This window comes from Anarrhichthys ocellatus, unplaced genomic scaffold, assembly GCF_004355925.1.
Source record: "Anarrhichthys ocellatus isolate YVR2014 unplaced genomic scaffold, GSC_Weel_1.0 scaffold51, whole genome shotgun sequence".
NCBI lineage: Eukaryota > Metazoa > Chordata > Actinopteri > Perciformes > Anarhichadidae > Anarrhichthys > Anarrhichthys ocellatus.
The window spans coordinates 1003781-1018343 of NW_022280081.1; the positions used below are offsets into that span (position 1 = coordinate 1003781).

General features: G+C 44.7%; 2 protein-coding genes across 2 annotated transcripts in view; one reads left to right on the top strand and one right to left on the bottom strand.

Annotated features, from left to right (window-relative positions):
• The window catches only part of zic5 (zic family member 5 (odd-paired homolog, Drosophila)), a 4692-nt gene extending 2239 nt beyond the window's left edge, over positions 1-2453 (bottom strand). The window contains exon 1 of the mRNA XM_031870200.1: positions 941-2453. Coding sequence (XP_031726060.1) covers positions 941-1991 — 1051 coding nt within the window. The 5' untranslated portion in view covers positions 1992-2453. The remainder of the gene's footprint in view (positions 1-940) is intronic.
• A 3015-nt stretch (positions 2454-5468) lies between these two features.
• zic2a (zic family member 2 (odd-paired homolog, Drosophila), a) lies at positions 5469-10904 on the top strand. The gene is made up of 3 exons (XM_031870121.1): positions 5469-8271; positions 9521-9684; positions 9878-10904. Exons 1-3 carry the CDS (start codon positions 7299-7301, stop codon positions 10076-10078), a joined length of 1338 nt encoding a protein of 445 aa, XP_031725981.1. The 5' UTR covers positions 5469-7298; the 3' UTR covers positions 10079-10904.
• The last annotated feature ends 3659 nt before the right edge of the window (positions 10905-14563 follow it).

A 14563-nucleotide genomic window follows, 5' to 3' on the forward strand; every position in this document is an offset into this window, starting at 1 on the left:
ACACACACACACACACACACACACACACACACACACACTGTCACTCTCAAATGGGAAACATGCATTTCTCTTTCTTTTATTAAGTTACATGTTGGAGGGCAGTGTACGTTGCGGTAAGAAGGTGTAGCTCTGACTTCCTCGTGACTTCTATATTTTTGGTAGATGACTCATGTATTTCCCTGGGGATTTTGCATCGTTCTGTGAGGTGTGGAGGCTTGTCGTTGGTGGGTGTGTGAGGCCAAAAAAATAGAGCCACATTAGCCAAAATACGACCTCTATCTGTGTAATGACGACGACAAAAACAACAACAACTCTCAAAAAGAGCATTTCGTGAGGTTCGAATGTTGTAGAACGCAAGCGTGCCGTTACTCGCTGTCTTGAACTTTTAAGCACCGTGCAACTCTGGCCAACAATTCACCTCGACGCACTTGTTTTTGGCAATTGTTCTTGAGTGCAGCGTCTGTAGCCTATAGCACATACTGTTGGTTCACAGTAACTCAGATGCATGCAACTAAATAAATATCTTAATATGTAGATATCGCATACCGTACACACACACACACACACACACACACACACACTCGTCACTACATAAACTGGCGTAAACGTCCCACGCCTGAGGATAATTACATTTACGCGTGTTCCAGTACTGTCCTGCACGTATACGTAAGCACGTTTTACAAATCATATGCCCTTAATCCTCCTCACGGCTACCGCCGGCGTCTGGCCGAGTAGTACAAAAGTTTACATTTAAAGAAAGGAAATGAAAAACTGAGGGTGCGAAGGCGTCACTGAATACAACTTTCCCCCCGCTTGTGTGCGCATTTACGCACAGTCCCACTCACCATCCGTTTAAGATATGAAGACCAACACGAGAGTAGATTCTAATGATCGATGATTTCCACCAGCCCCCCAGATGACACAATGTAGAAGTACTGACCTGTGTGCGTCCTCTTGTGAATCTTTAAATTCTCCGATCGCGCGAACACTTTCCCACAGCCCGGGAAAGGACACGGGAATGGCTTCTCCCCGGTGTGAACTCGGATGTGATTTATCAGTTTGTACTTCGCCTTGAAAGCCTTCCCTTCCCGCGGACATTCCTCCCAGAAGCAGACGTGGGAGCTCTGCTCCGGTCCCCCGACGTGCTCCACCGTGACGTGGTTGACCAGCTCGTGCATGGTGCTGTAAGTCTTCGAGCAGGGCTTCTTCTGACTCTGGTCCTGGTCGATCCACTTGCAGATCAGCTCCTGCTTGATGGGCTGCCGCATGTACCTCAAAAACGCCCCTGCCGCTCCGTGAGGAGCAGACGCGATGTTCACATTGAGGTTCATGGAGTTGTAGCTATGGAGGGAAGACGGTCCATAGTGCTCCGGCCTGTGGCCGAAGTGCTCCGGCCTGCCGTAGATGTCCCCCGGTATACCCAGGCGCATCTGCCCGTTGAGGGCATGGTGGTGGTGGTGGTGGGCACCTGGGGACGCCTGGTCGTGGAGTCCAGTGAAGAGGGAATGGGCCCCGCTCTCCGCGTGCCCGTAAGCACCTGTTGGGGAGATGAACATGCCATGGTGATGAGGGGAGGAGGCGGAACTATGCTGGTCGCCAAGTGCATGCATAGCAGAGGCTGAGAGTTCTCTCCTGAGGATGAAGTCCCTGCTGCTTGAGTAGCCTGAGTGGGGGTGAGCCACGGGGAAACCGACTGTGGTCTGGGCAGAAGTGAAGGACGCCGCGGTCTGGGCTTCGTGGTGGCTCTGAATGTGATGAGACGGGCTAAGTTTGAGAGCGTTTGTCTGTGCCATGTGCTCTGGTCCAAATGGAGTGAGTGCCACTCCGGGGTCGTTGCCCAGCTCCCCAGGGTGGAGGTGGGCATGGTGGGAGAGAGGGTGATGCCCCCCTAGCCCCGGGAAGCCTGTCATATTCTGATGAGGAAGGGGTTGAGTCGCTGCCAAATCCGCTAATCTTAACGCCGGATTCCTCTTGCTTAAAGGGGGCTCCATAACTACACTGACAAGTCCATCCGCGCTCACCGCGATTGTTTCTCACCCCGCCACGCTCTCTAAAACATTAGGAAAATATGTATATAAGGGGCTCTATAAGTTATTTTGTCCGGCTTCTAACTCTGCTTGCTCCCTTTTCCCACTCTGTCCTCAAGCGATTGGCAGAACATACAACAGTTGGAGGACACAGTGGGGAATACAGTTTAGAAATGGCACCGCGGGTATTGGACGGATTTTGGTGACTGGCAGTTAGGAGAACGAAGCGATTGGCTGTCGTTCAGCGCAGGGGCTCAGCAGGGTTCCGCCCCCTCACTCTCTTTATCGCTGTTGACTCCAAAAAGTTGTACTCACAAAGTTACCAGCAGATCTGTGTTGTTGTTTTTCTTTTTCTTCTCTTTTTTTTTTGCGCGGCTCTCTCCGTGTTTTACCGGCGCATGTGGATGACCGAGATGTCAGTTTTTATGTGACAAATGCAGCCCAGTTTATCTCTGGTAAAGTGTCTTTACTATTGATTCGATGTTGCCGTTGAAATAGAGAGAGAGAGGGGGAGAGAGAGAGAGAGAGAGAGTAAGAGAGAGAGAGAGAGAGAGAGAGAGAGAGAGAGAGAGAGAGAGAGCGCGTAAAAGAAGCCCGCTGCTGGTGGAGATATGTATGTGACCGGTGTATAGATGTGTAGAGAGGACAACGGTGAGGGCGCAAAGTATATTTATTAAGCGTTTGAATATTATTATTATTTTTAGTTATCGAGAAGGATTTAGAAAAAAGCTCCTAAGACTTCACATGATTTGTCAGGAAAACATAAATTACAAAACCGAACCTGTGGAAAGTTATTGCATGTCTAAATTATACAAACTATTTCACCGGAAAATAAAATACCGGAAAATGGTGATTGGATACAATAAATTAAATAAAATCACCAGAGAAATATTTGATACTTCTTTGCTATTTTTTATTGGGAACTATTGTTCATTTGAACCCTATTCCCCTTCTTGCAGTTATTATATGAATACCACAGCCCTCCCAATCTTCATAGAAATATTATTACTGCTGCACTTTAATTCAAATGAGTTTTAATATGAATTATGGGCAGTGTAGGCTGTCAACCCAAACACACTAAAATGCTGAAGTTAGGAAAAAACAATAAACATGTCTTACATTCTTATTAGTTCACGCACTTTTTCATAATGCCCCAATAAAAAAAGAATTTATCTTGGCTTAAATATATTACAAGTGCAGGCCGACCTCAGCGTGTGTTACACACCAAACAGTAAACTAAGACAGGAGTATCACAGCGTTATAGTATATAGTGTCGGTGAATGTCTTGGACCTGAAAAGGTGCCATGTATTTATTTTTTATTCTCAGCATTATTTACCAACCGTTTGTCATTTTGATTATAATTGAGGTTGGCAACACAAACGTGTGTTTAAGTTGCCCATCGGACGGATCACACCATTCGAATAGTCCCTGTTGACAGCAGGACGTGTATCTGTCATCGATACGTCTTCATTCAGACACCTTTCCAATCGATCTGTGGGAGCTCAAAACTACAAATCACCACGTCATCAGAGTTTGTGTAACTCCAACGGCAGCTGGCCTTAAATAAAAAGAAAGAAAGTAAAACTTCAAGTATATAATGAACACCACATTTCCCCACTCAGGACCATGTTCTATAATTGATTTCCACCGTGCTCGAGAGGGAAGGCTTTACACTGTTATGGGGCCTGTTGCACGCGCTCCATGTGGGAAAAGCTGATTTATGAACTTGATATTCAGCAGAAACAAATGCTTTGAATAGAAAGTGTGTGTCAACACTTTTTACAGCGGATACATAACGTGCTATAGTTCTGCAAAAATAAATACATAAATAATAATAATAACAACAATAAATATGTATTAATTAACAGTTAGATATGATTGGTCTCTGTATAGTTGGTTGTTCTGCCTGCTCCAGTTTATTGTTCATGAACAGCTGCTCATTTTTATTATCCACAATGACTGTCATATCTGTATTTTTTATGATTTAAAAGTCACCCAAAAAAATGAGCACGTGTTTTCGTGATTTAGTGAAATAAATAAAACATGCCCAGCTCCAATGAGAGCATCTGGAAACTCATAAAACACACGAGGAGCAGTGGGTGCACTGTTTATGATTTGTTTAAAGGGGGGGGGCCCTATTTCATACGCATTAAATGAAACACCACATTAAATGAGACCCATAATCCCACAGAATTAACAACAAGAATTATACTTTTGCTGCGAAGGCAGGGGGGGGGGGGGGGGGGGTCACCGTGGTCCCGTAACCGTGGCAATCTGTGAATGTCGTGCACGTGCACATTTAAAAAAAATAAAATTCCTGGTCACAATGTGTCGCCCGTTGCTGACACACATATATCATATTCTGCCTTGTCAAATGAGGGGAAATGGGTCTATGTAGCACCTCTTTAAAACGATCTAAAGAAACTGTTATCTGAACTTTCTGGAAGGAGCGGGTTCATTTTGATTGACTTATAGCTTCCTAGCTTCTATCTCCCGCTCCCTTTCTCTCTCTCTCTCTCTCTCTCTCTCTCTCTCTCTCTCTCTCTCTCTCCCTCCCTCTAAAACAAAGACTCTTTGTCATAAACAGGGTTATTTTACCAAATGGAGTCAAGAGTGCAACATATGTGGTTTTAACGGGTCATGGGTCAAACATCCATGAAACACAAGGTCACGGGAGCCACACAGTAACCTTCCAGTGTGTCAACATATTGATATTGTCATGATAGCAGAGAGGAGGAATACGCCTTTGGCCCCTCAACTATAACACACACACGCGCGCGCACACAGGCACGGCAGTGCGCCTTTATGTGATCGAGGCTGCTGACTTTATCGATTAGCTCTGCGTCATACTTAAAGCTGTAACTTCAGATCACAACCTATTTCCTGTAATTTCGCTTTAAAGAATCCGCGGAGCCTCGTCTCAGTGTTGCTGGTACTAGAACCTGTTGAAATACGGGTCTTAGGGGGTTTTCAATAGGCAGGACCCTCTTTCTTCTACAAGCAGAAGCAGCCATGTGCCTCTCTATACCCGCTAGATTTTTTTCTTTTCTCCTCCATTCTTTTTAATTTCGCTTTTCTCTCTATCTGGGGAAGGTTTTTTTTTCTCCAGAGAAATAAAGAGCTTCTTATAAGGGTCGGCAGACGTGACTTTGAACTTGGATCAGCTCCTGCGTTTCCTGTGGTGCGGGCTGAAATAGACTGGGAAGAATGGCACACACAACGCTCAGCCTGTCCCACTCCGAGCTAAGAGACGCACACAATTTCACCAAAAAAAAGTTTAAACGTTTCCCTCTCCTTCTCCATTACTTGCCTGCTTACAGGAGCACCGGAGGACTGAAGCAGGCAGAGGGAAAATATGTGTGTGTGTGTGTGTGTGTGTGTGTGGAACGGGACAACTTGTGGGATTTTTGAGTTGGTGAAAATGTAAGTAAACTTCCTTTGACTTGTGGGTGAATGAGCAGATGTGGTGCATGGCCTGTGTGTGTATATATCTCCATTTGCAGGCAGGATTCGGTGCATGCTTGTAATGGGAAGTTGCCAGTAAATGAAACAAATAATTTTTTATTTTAATGACTTTCCTGGGTCGGTTCTACATGTTTGTGCTAAAAAACCTCATCCAGAGCACCAACACATCTCATTCAATAACACTTACAACACTCCATCACATCCATCAAGGCTCGACCAGGTCACTAAATGGTTAACACGGATCCAAACGCAGCTCACACCACCCAGAACATGTCACTGAATGGCTGCGGTGGAACGTGAGAACCAGAACCAGCAACCTATGGAACCGTTGAAAACAAAAATAAGAAGAACCAAACAACAAGCATGGGCGGTTGGTTACGGTGCGAGCAGCGGAGCACCGCTAAAGGCCCAGTTGTGGTTCTACAGCAGTGGACTCCATATGGAGCCACATATGCTTTTTCAGCTGCGAGGAATCAGATGGAGAGAACTCCATCTTAACTTAACGAAAGGTCATTATAGCAGCCTTCGGACATGTATAGGTGGTGTGTTTTAATAGAGCTATTTATTATTACATGTTCTCGTGCTTTTTAAAAAAACAATAATAAAAAGTGGGAGTTGTTACAGCAGTACATTCAGCCCATTTCTACAAAGAAAAGGTGTGTTCTTGCATTTATGTTTTTTTTCTATTTGCCAAGGAGACTTAAAGCACCCCCCAGTATTTTAGAAGACATTGGGGGTCAATAAAATGATTTAATATTCCAACGTCATAGGATGCTTTATAGGAGTGAAGATGCCTGGAAATCAGTTTACACTTTTACTGGCGTGCGTGTAATAGTGCAATTGTAGATATCATGGTGGTTAATTGATATTTAATAACACGGCTCTATATGCTGATAGATGAGCGTGATTGTTTTTTAAATATTATTCAGAAATGTAAAATACACAGAGCTACAGCATTATATTTAGGCTTTAAAAAAATAAATGAAAAACAGTAACCAATTTCTTATTTAAACTAATTTAAACAAACAAAACATGTCCTCTCCTCTCTCTTGTCGTGATCCCTCCGGTTGTATATATCCCCCCTCTAAAAAAAAAAAATCCTCTCCTAAAAGTAGGCGGTAATTATTAGTGGAAAAAATGGCGTTGCGCTATTAAGTCGCCAGAGCGCTACCTGCTATTGGAGGGGCACCTGGGATTGATGAGGCGCGGCGGCCAATGAGACCGCGAGGAGCGAATGAACGGGCTCCAGTTTAAAGGGGGCGGAAGAGGAGGTAGAGTCAGTCCACGGAGAAACAGGGACCCTCCGCGATAAACGCAGACGAGCCCGGAGAAATAAATTCCATGCCCCCTCACGATCGGTACGGCGTTTTTACACTGAGATGTTCCAGCTATACTCTCGCTCTGTGCGCGCAGAGGACACCCAGTAAGATAATTATTTCATTCTTCGAGTGCATATTTTTGGGGGGGATTTTTTTTTCTTTGGGGGGGGTGGGTGGTTGTTGAACGCAGCCCAACTGTCGCAGTCAAGAGAAGAGGACACGGGGAAACTCCTCACTCCGTTTGGATTTTTTTTGAGGCACAACTTCACTAAGAAGTAGATCCGATAAGCCGAGCTGATTTCTTTTTTTTTCTTTCCCCTTCTCCTCGTGAGTGGAGCAGCAGTTGTTTAAATTTGATATGGTGTTTCCAAGGTTTGGAAGTTGAATCGTTGCTCACCAGCATTTGATTTTGTTCTTTAACTTATTGGCCGTACAGCCCTGATCTGATTCAAACAAACAAACAACAACAAAACCCCTGCTGCAATCATGTTACTGGATGCTGGTCACCAGTTCCCCGGACTGGGAGTGGGGTCGTTTGCCAGGCATCACTCGGCGAGCGAGATGCAGGAGAGAGACTTGAGTTTGGCACAGAACAGCTTCGTGGACTCCGCGCACATGGGCGCGTTTAAGCTCAACCACGACCTCTCTCCGGGACAGAGCTCTGCCTTCACCAGCCAGGCGCCGGGCTACCCCGCCGCGGCTCTGGGGGCTCATGCCGCCCATGTCACGTCGTACGCGAGCTCGCCTTTTAACTCCACCAGGGACTTTCTCTTTCGCAGCCGCGGCTTCGGAGAGTCCTCTCCGGCGAGCAGCCAGCATGCTATTTTTGGCCCCGCGACGGGGTCCCTGCATCACTCCCATACAGACTCTCAAGGCCACATTCTGTTCCCGGGGATCCACGACCAGCACGGGTCCCACGGCTCCCCGAACGTCCTCAACGGGCAAATGAGACTCGGACTACCCGGGGAGGTTTTCGGACGCTCCGAGCAGTACCACCAGGTCTCCAGCCCGAGGACCGACCCGTACTCAGCGGCGCAGCTGCACAACCAGTACGGCTCCATGAATATGAACATGGGGATGAACATGGCAGCCCACCACCACCCCGGTGCCTTCTTCCGCTACATGCGGCAGCAGTGCATCAAGCAGGAGCTCATCTGCAAGTGGATCGACCCCGAGCAGCTCAGCAACCCGAAGAAGAGCTGCAGCAAAACTTTCAGCACCATGCACGAGCTGGTCACGCACGTCTCGGTGGAGCACGTTGGTGGCCCGGAGCAGACCAACCACATCTGCTTCTGGGAGGACTGTGTCCGGGAGAGCAAGCCGTTCAAGGCGAAATACAAACTAGTGAACCACATTCGGGTGCACACCGGGGAGAAGCCGTTCCCGTGCCCGTTCCCCGGCTGCGGGAAGGTGTTCGCGCGGTCGGAAAACTTGAAGATACACAAGAGAACGCACACAGGTAAATATCACAAAACAATACGAGGGGCTTTATATTGTTGTTCTTCTTTTTATTATTTTTTTGTTTCGAGTAATACGGTTTGTTGCTACTAAGCCGGAGTGTGCGTTTATTTCGCTGTTGTAAACACGCGCCGTGCCAACGAAAACACGAATTAAGATCTAATTATCAGCGACTATTTCAGGCTGCTAAAGTCGATAGTATTCGTAGAAACGGACAGAGGAGATTTAGGAGCACGTCCAAGAGAACGAGAGCTAGAGAGGGGGGGACACATTAGTTTATAATAGCGGGGTATTGCACGGGCACATTTTACATTTTTAACATTTCTCCAAACGTGTAGAAAATAAACAGACAGGGCCTGCCGATGTTTTACAGTTTTGGGGGGGGGGTGGACTTTGCAAGAAAAAAAAAGAATTGGGTCAAAGGGGACAGTGGGAGCGCGTTGCGTGCAGACAGGCTGGTGGAGTAAATCACATCAATTGGTTTCCTTAGTGGAGCTTGTTCTCGTATAGCTCGCGTTCGATAGCCCATAACATCCAGAACGGGATTTGTCGGTAGTATAAATTATTTACACCGAACTCTTCTAATGGATTTAGTTTTTATTCAGCTGCGTGTTGTGGGGAGGTGTTTTTAAATGGTGAGGATCGCCTTTTGTGTTCGTATCCTGCGCCCTTCATAGATAAGATAAGAGCTAAACGTGCCAGACGGGAGGCCGTTACCGGCCCCGCTCATCACATTTTTTTCCTGGACTTATTTTTCTTGGGGGAAATACATTACGGTGTGGGCGCCATCGGTCAGGTGCTAATTAGATTTTTATTGTCTCCCAGGCAAATGGTTCGCCTTCTGTAGGGCCCACTGAGGACGGCCTTACCCCCCTCCCACACACACACCCCCCTCTCTCCAACCCCCTTCCAAATCACTATGCGCATTATTTATGAACCGCCCCCCCCCCCCTTTACTCCGACTCATCTCTGTTCTGAAAACAGCCTTAAACTTTGAATTTCGCACATGGGGGGAGGACACGCTACGAGTTGTTTTAAAACTGACACCGATTGCTGTGAATTTAAGGCAACGCGCGTTCACACTAAATCATAACTTTGTTATTTTGTAAATGTTTGCGTTTGAATTTTTACGCATCCAATGAGCTGCACAGCTCCTTGTTGTTACACACTCAGCCAGAGGAATTTCTCTGTGAAAAAATGATGTGGGGGAAAAATTCTGACATTTCTTCTTTTCTTTTTTTTTCGTGCAGGAGAGAAGCCCTTCCAGTGTGAGTTTGAAGGCTGCGACAGAAGGTTTGCAAACAGCAGCGACCGAAAAAAACACATGCACGTTCACACGTCGGACAAGCCTTACCTCTGCAAAATGTGCGACAAGTCCTACACACACCCCAGCTCTCTACGAAAACACATGAAGGTAAATATGCCAGGAAATGTGTGTGTGTGTGTGTTTGTGTGTGTGTGTGTGTGTGTGTGTGTGTGTGCCAGGCCTCCATAACGTATTATGGTGTATTTTAAATTAATATATATTGTGCATCATTCATTCTCATCTAAATTCTTTCCCTTAGTGCCTGATTGTAAACACTAATTTATCCTCCCCCCCCCCCCAGGTCCACGAAGCCTCCCCACCACCACCACCATCAGACTCCTCACCAGCAGCCAGCTCCGGCTACGAGTCCTCCACACCTCCAGGCCTGGTGTCTCCCACCGCCGAGACACACAGCAACACCAACCTGTCCCCAGCCTCGGTGGTGCACAACACCACCAGCCACAGTGGCCTATCCTCCAATTTCAGTGAATGGTATGTGTAGGACTGAGCTGAAACGAAGCGACACACAGTCACTTCACAGCACTGGACCATTCAGCAGGAGATTTGGGACACGTGCACGCGAGGGGCACACAAAACATTTTGTTTATTTTAATATTTTTTTTTCCACCAGGGAAGATGAGGATTATCAACAGAGGAAAATATGTATAATAGTCGAGGTGTATTTCATATTGTAAATAATTACTAAAAGCCCACTTTCCCCATCGGTTGTGATAGTTTGTCAGTCTTTGGTGTATAGATGTTCCTTCCATGGTAGCTATTTCTCTAACTGGACTTTTAGTGCACATATTACAATAAACAATTGTACTATAATGTTAAATATTGTGATCCTGAGGCAAATTGATTGTACTATACTAAACATCTATAAACTGGAACGAGTGCCAAAGTTAACATTTAACTCCAACAGACCACAATATTACGCTTGTGAATGTATATTTTTTAGTTTTGCTGGGCTTTAACTTGTGATGTTTTGTGCTTTGCAAGTTTGAATTGTGAAATACTATCTGGGGGATTGTGAGGAAAATAAACGTTGTGCCGTTCAATTTTCTGTAACTACACACCCTTCTTTTTGTAAATATCAACTGCCATATTTATCCATTTGTAATTAAATTATGGTATTTACTTGCTACAGATGAAACAGTATTTATAAAAGAATGTTTCTTTACTATAAATATGTACAATTGCGAGCTAAACATGGGCAGTTGTTTCGTTATGTGCTTTTGTTCAAAGTTTTAAGAGGTGTTTCCTTCCTTATTGTGATAAGAATTTTACTGCATACAAATATAATAAAAGGTGTTGCAAGTGCTAAATATTCCCTTTTGACTTTTTCCCCATTGCTTTCTGGTTTGCCTGCTGCTGGCGCGGCTCAGTGAGTTCCATGTTTGGGAGGCTTTTAGTTATAAAACTCTTCTTGATTCTTGTCCTGGTGTTAAAGGACATTATGGTGTCTTATACCTCAAGCTTTGCAAAGCATGCTTACAGGGCCGTAAACGACGTGGCTGTTGTGGTGCAAAAGAAAAACAACAGGAGATTTAGGGGGAATTTTAGTGAACTGTGTGCACGGTCACACACAAATTTTCTTTGTGTGTGACAAGGCAGAGCATTCTAACTAGTTTAAAAAGATGTGTAGCAGAGTTTAATTCAAGCAAAAGAAGCATCTTCATTCTGCCGTTAGAGGAAAAGCAGCTAAGCTACCTCTTCCCTGTATCGTATCTCTAAACTCACTTTATATTTTCTCAGGTCAGTTACTGAGTTTATTTGAAAACACAGCCTGTAAATGTGACCCCTCCCCCTATCACACACACACACCATAGACACTTCACTGCACAGGAGCTGCTGAACTTGAACTTGACTCGGCTTATGGGCCTGCAGTCTCTGCTGAGAGCTTCTTCGTGCTCTGGTTTGTAGCCTGTGTTTGTAGCCCCCCCCCCCCCGCAGTTCGTTCAGACCCTTCTAAATTTTGACTGCATTGTGGGGAAATATATAGATTGCTGAAGGAGAGCTGGTGTTGCTCACACAGATCTGAGGCTCTTTGTAGAAGGAATAGTGCGATCCGAGTGGGCCTATATTATGGTTAATATAGGAATTAAATAGGCTGAAGGAGAATAACAGTGTCAGCTGGCTGCTTGGTTGTTTTGGGTGATGCATGGCCTTATGTTGCTGTTGTATGATTTGTGCTTGGTTGACGTTCAGGAACACAGAAAACAGTGGGACTTTGGTGGATCACTGCTGCAGGCTGAATCTTGAAGCAAGTGGCACACTGTCTGTGTCATGGAGCTGCTATGACTGCAGGCTATAACGTTGTCTGCCATTACGGGCTGCTCAAAGACCGATGTGGCAAAAAAAGAGACTGGTAGGATCATCTGATTACAACCAGGCAGTGATATCAACACAAATCAATTAGAACCTATGCTTAAAACCTACGCTTTTGCTCTCTTTAAAAAAAACTTTCAATAGGTTTGTTGGGTTCCTACGTCACGTATTTACATCATCAGCCAATCAAAAGAGGGCAAACTTTTTTTTCCGGCAAAAGTATGCAAACTGAGATGAGCTTGTCTCAGGGAGAGATATTGGTTTATATGCAGCTTGTAAACAGCATCCTAACGACCCCGCTGACCTCTCCGGCGGAGGAAGGTGTGACCTGTGGGGAGTGGGAAAGGTCAGCTCCACACAGTGCGTCGATGCCGGTTCCTGTTCGGCTCCTGCTGCGCCGATATTGATCCGGGGAGAAGGAAGCTTTTTTCTTCTTCTCCTTCTCACAGCTCCTTGTGCATTAGGCTACTGTAAGGATACCGTCAGAGCACACGCACATACACACACACACACACACACCCTAACCTGCCTCTCACCGGGCCTGGAGCTCTTGTAGCCTCGGTGGGGTTTTTCAGGAGTCACGCATGGACTCAGGCCAAAGTTCAGGCGGAAAATCTTCGAGGTCACGTAATGAGTTCAGCGAGCAATTTGAACCGTTCTGCATGAGTGTGTTTAAAAGTGGCGTTGTTGCAGCACAGAGGATGAAGAGGAGGAGGAGGAGGAGGTGGGGTTAAAGGAGAGGATAACCTGCCTGGAACGTCTACGTTTTTATTCACCAAAACAATCTCTATTTGAGGGTAATGTTTTATTTATGGCATGATACTGTATGATAGATATTGAACAATTAAACTAGTTCAAGCCTCTTTTTCATTAGCACGATCCGAATAGCCAGTATCTCTCTTTAACATCACCCCCTTTATGACACGTTGATTTAATAAGAGAAAATGAGAAACAGCAGTTTTTGTATTTATTCTTATTTATTTTTTACATGGATTCATGACGTAGATTACCTGAATTAAATAATGCATTCGCAGTTTGTTATAGCATAGCGGGTGTGTTCGTTCAATGCAGCTTAGGACAATTATTTGAGAATGAAAAAAAGAATATACAGTATATATATATATATATTGTTTTTTTACAGAATTTATCTAGGCTAAGTCAGTGAAGATGAGTGCTGCGCCCCCGCTGGTGTGTGAATGTGTGTGTGTGTGTGTGTGTGTGTGTGTGTGTGTGTGTGTATGTGTGTTTGTGAGAGAGGAAGAGGTGCAGACTTATGAGGTGGACACATTTTTTTTATCCACACCAGTTGACAAAGGGGTCAGCGTGTCGATATTCGGGACAAACATTGACAAACATTAAGCTTTTTTTGTAGTTTTCACTAAACGAGCTCAAATAGTTCTTGTGTCAGCTGTGTTGCGGGTTTGAAGTTTGAGGAAGAGCGCGCGGCGATTGGAGGCCTCCGGGGACTGAAATGAAACCGGTCCCGTTTCGCGCGTCGTTTCAGGCTCTACTTGTTGGGCTGCAACACGCAGCACCTATCAGTCCATTCAGGTGACTGTGGATGTGAAGCTGCAGTTTTGATAACAATTGATGAATTCGCTTCCACTCCCTCTCTCACTCAAGCGCGCGCACACAAACGCACACTAATTGTGCATGGTTAACTTGTTTTTCTCGCCATGTTGGGTACATCACTCTTGTGTTTTTGCATAAATATTTCTCATTTAACGGTTGTAGGTATAATACTACAGTAGCAGCCTAACTTACCCCCATCATAGATAACTGCTCTGTCATTCATAATTCATCATCCTATGGAGGGCGTTATTCTTCCCCCCCCCCCTCATGTGTTTGTTAAAGGCAAATATTGTGTTTGTTTTTATGTTTTGTCGTAACACAGGTTTGACCTTTTTCTATGACTTGACTTGTGTGAAGCCATTTGAAGCACGCGGAGGTCGCAATGATAAGCAGCATTTAAGGACTAAAAAAGTGACTTACATGTCTTTAAAATAACAGACAGCTTTAATAATTACAAGGAAGTGTTGTAAAATAATAATAGAAAATGTCTGTAGGTATAATTACACAGTGTCAGAATTATCACAATGCAAATGAATGAATGAATGAAGAGATAAATAAACGGCCTGTCCTATAATTCTATCATAACTACAACGAACCAACAACGATATTTATATTATCATCATTACTTTCTTTTTACACAAATGCACACGTTTGTAAATGCCAAAATGAATTGTTCCCAAGTCAACAGCAAATTTTGCCACTTAAAAAAAAAAAATCAGATGCAATAAATAATGAAATAAATATTGCACATAAAAGTTACGCTGGTTCCCCCTGAACGCGCTTTGTCCTCGTTCACATGGAGGTAATCACACGTGGAGTATGCTCAGTGTTTCCAGACGATACGCTGTTCTTTTATTTTTATGAATGGCTGCGTCGTGGTGAAACCTGTCAATACCCACATTTAAATTAAGGAATACAAAAATAAAACCTGCCTTAAAATTCAAAAACATAAAATTCGTATCCTTTAAAACAAATTCGTTTCTCAATATGATACTTCCCAAATGGGCCTCCTCGGTAGAAACAACAGAGACGCTCATGAAGAGTTTGTCGGCCACTGTGTTTTGAGAGAGAACTTTTTAAAACA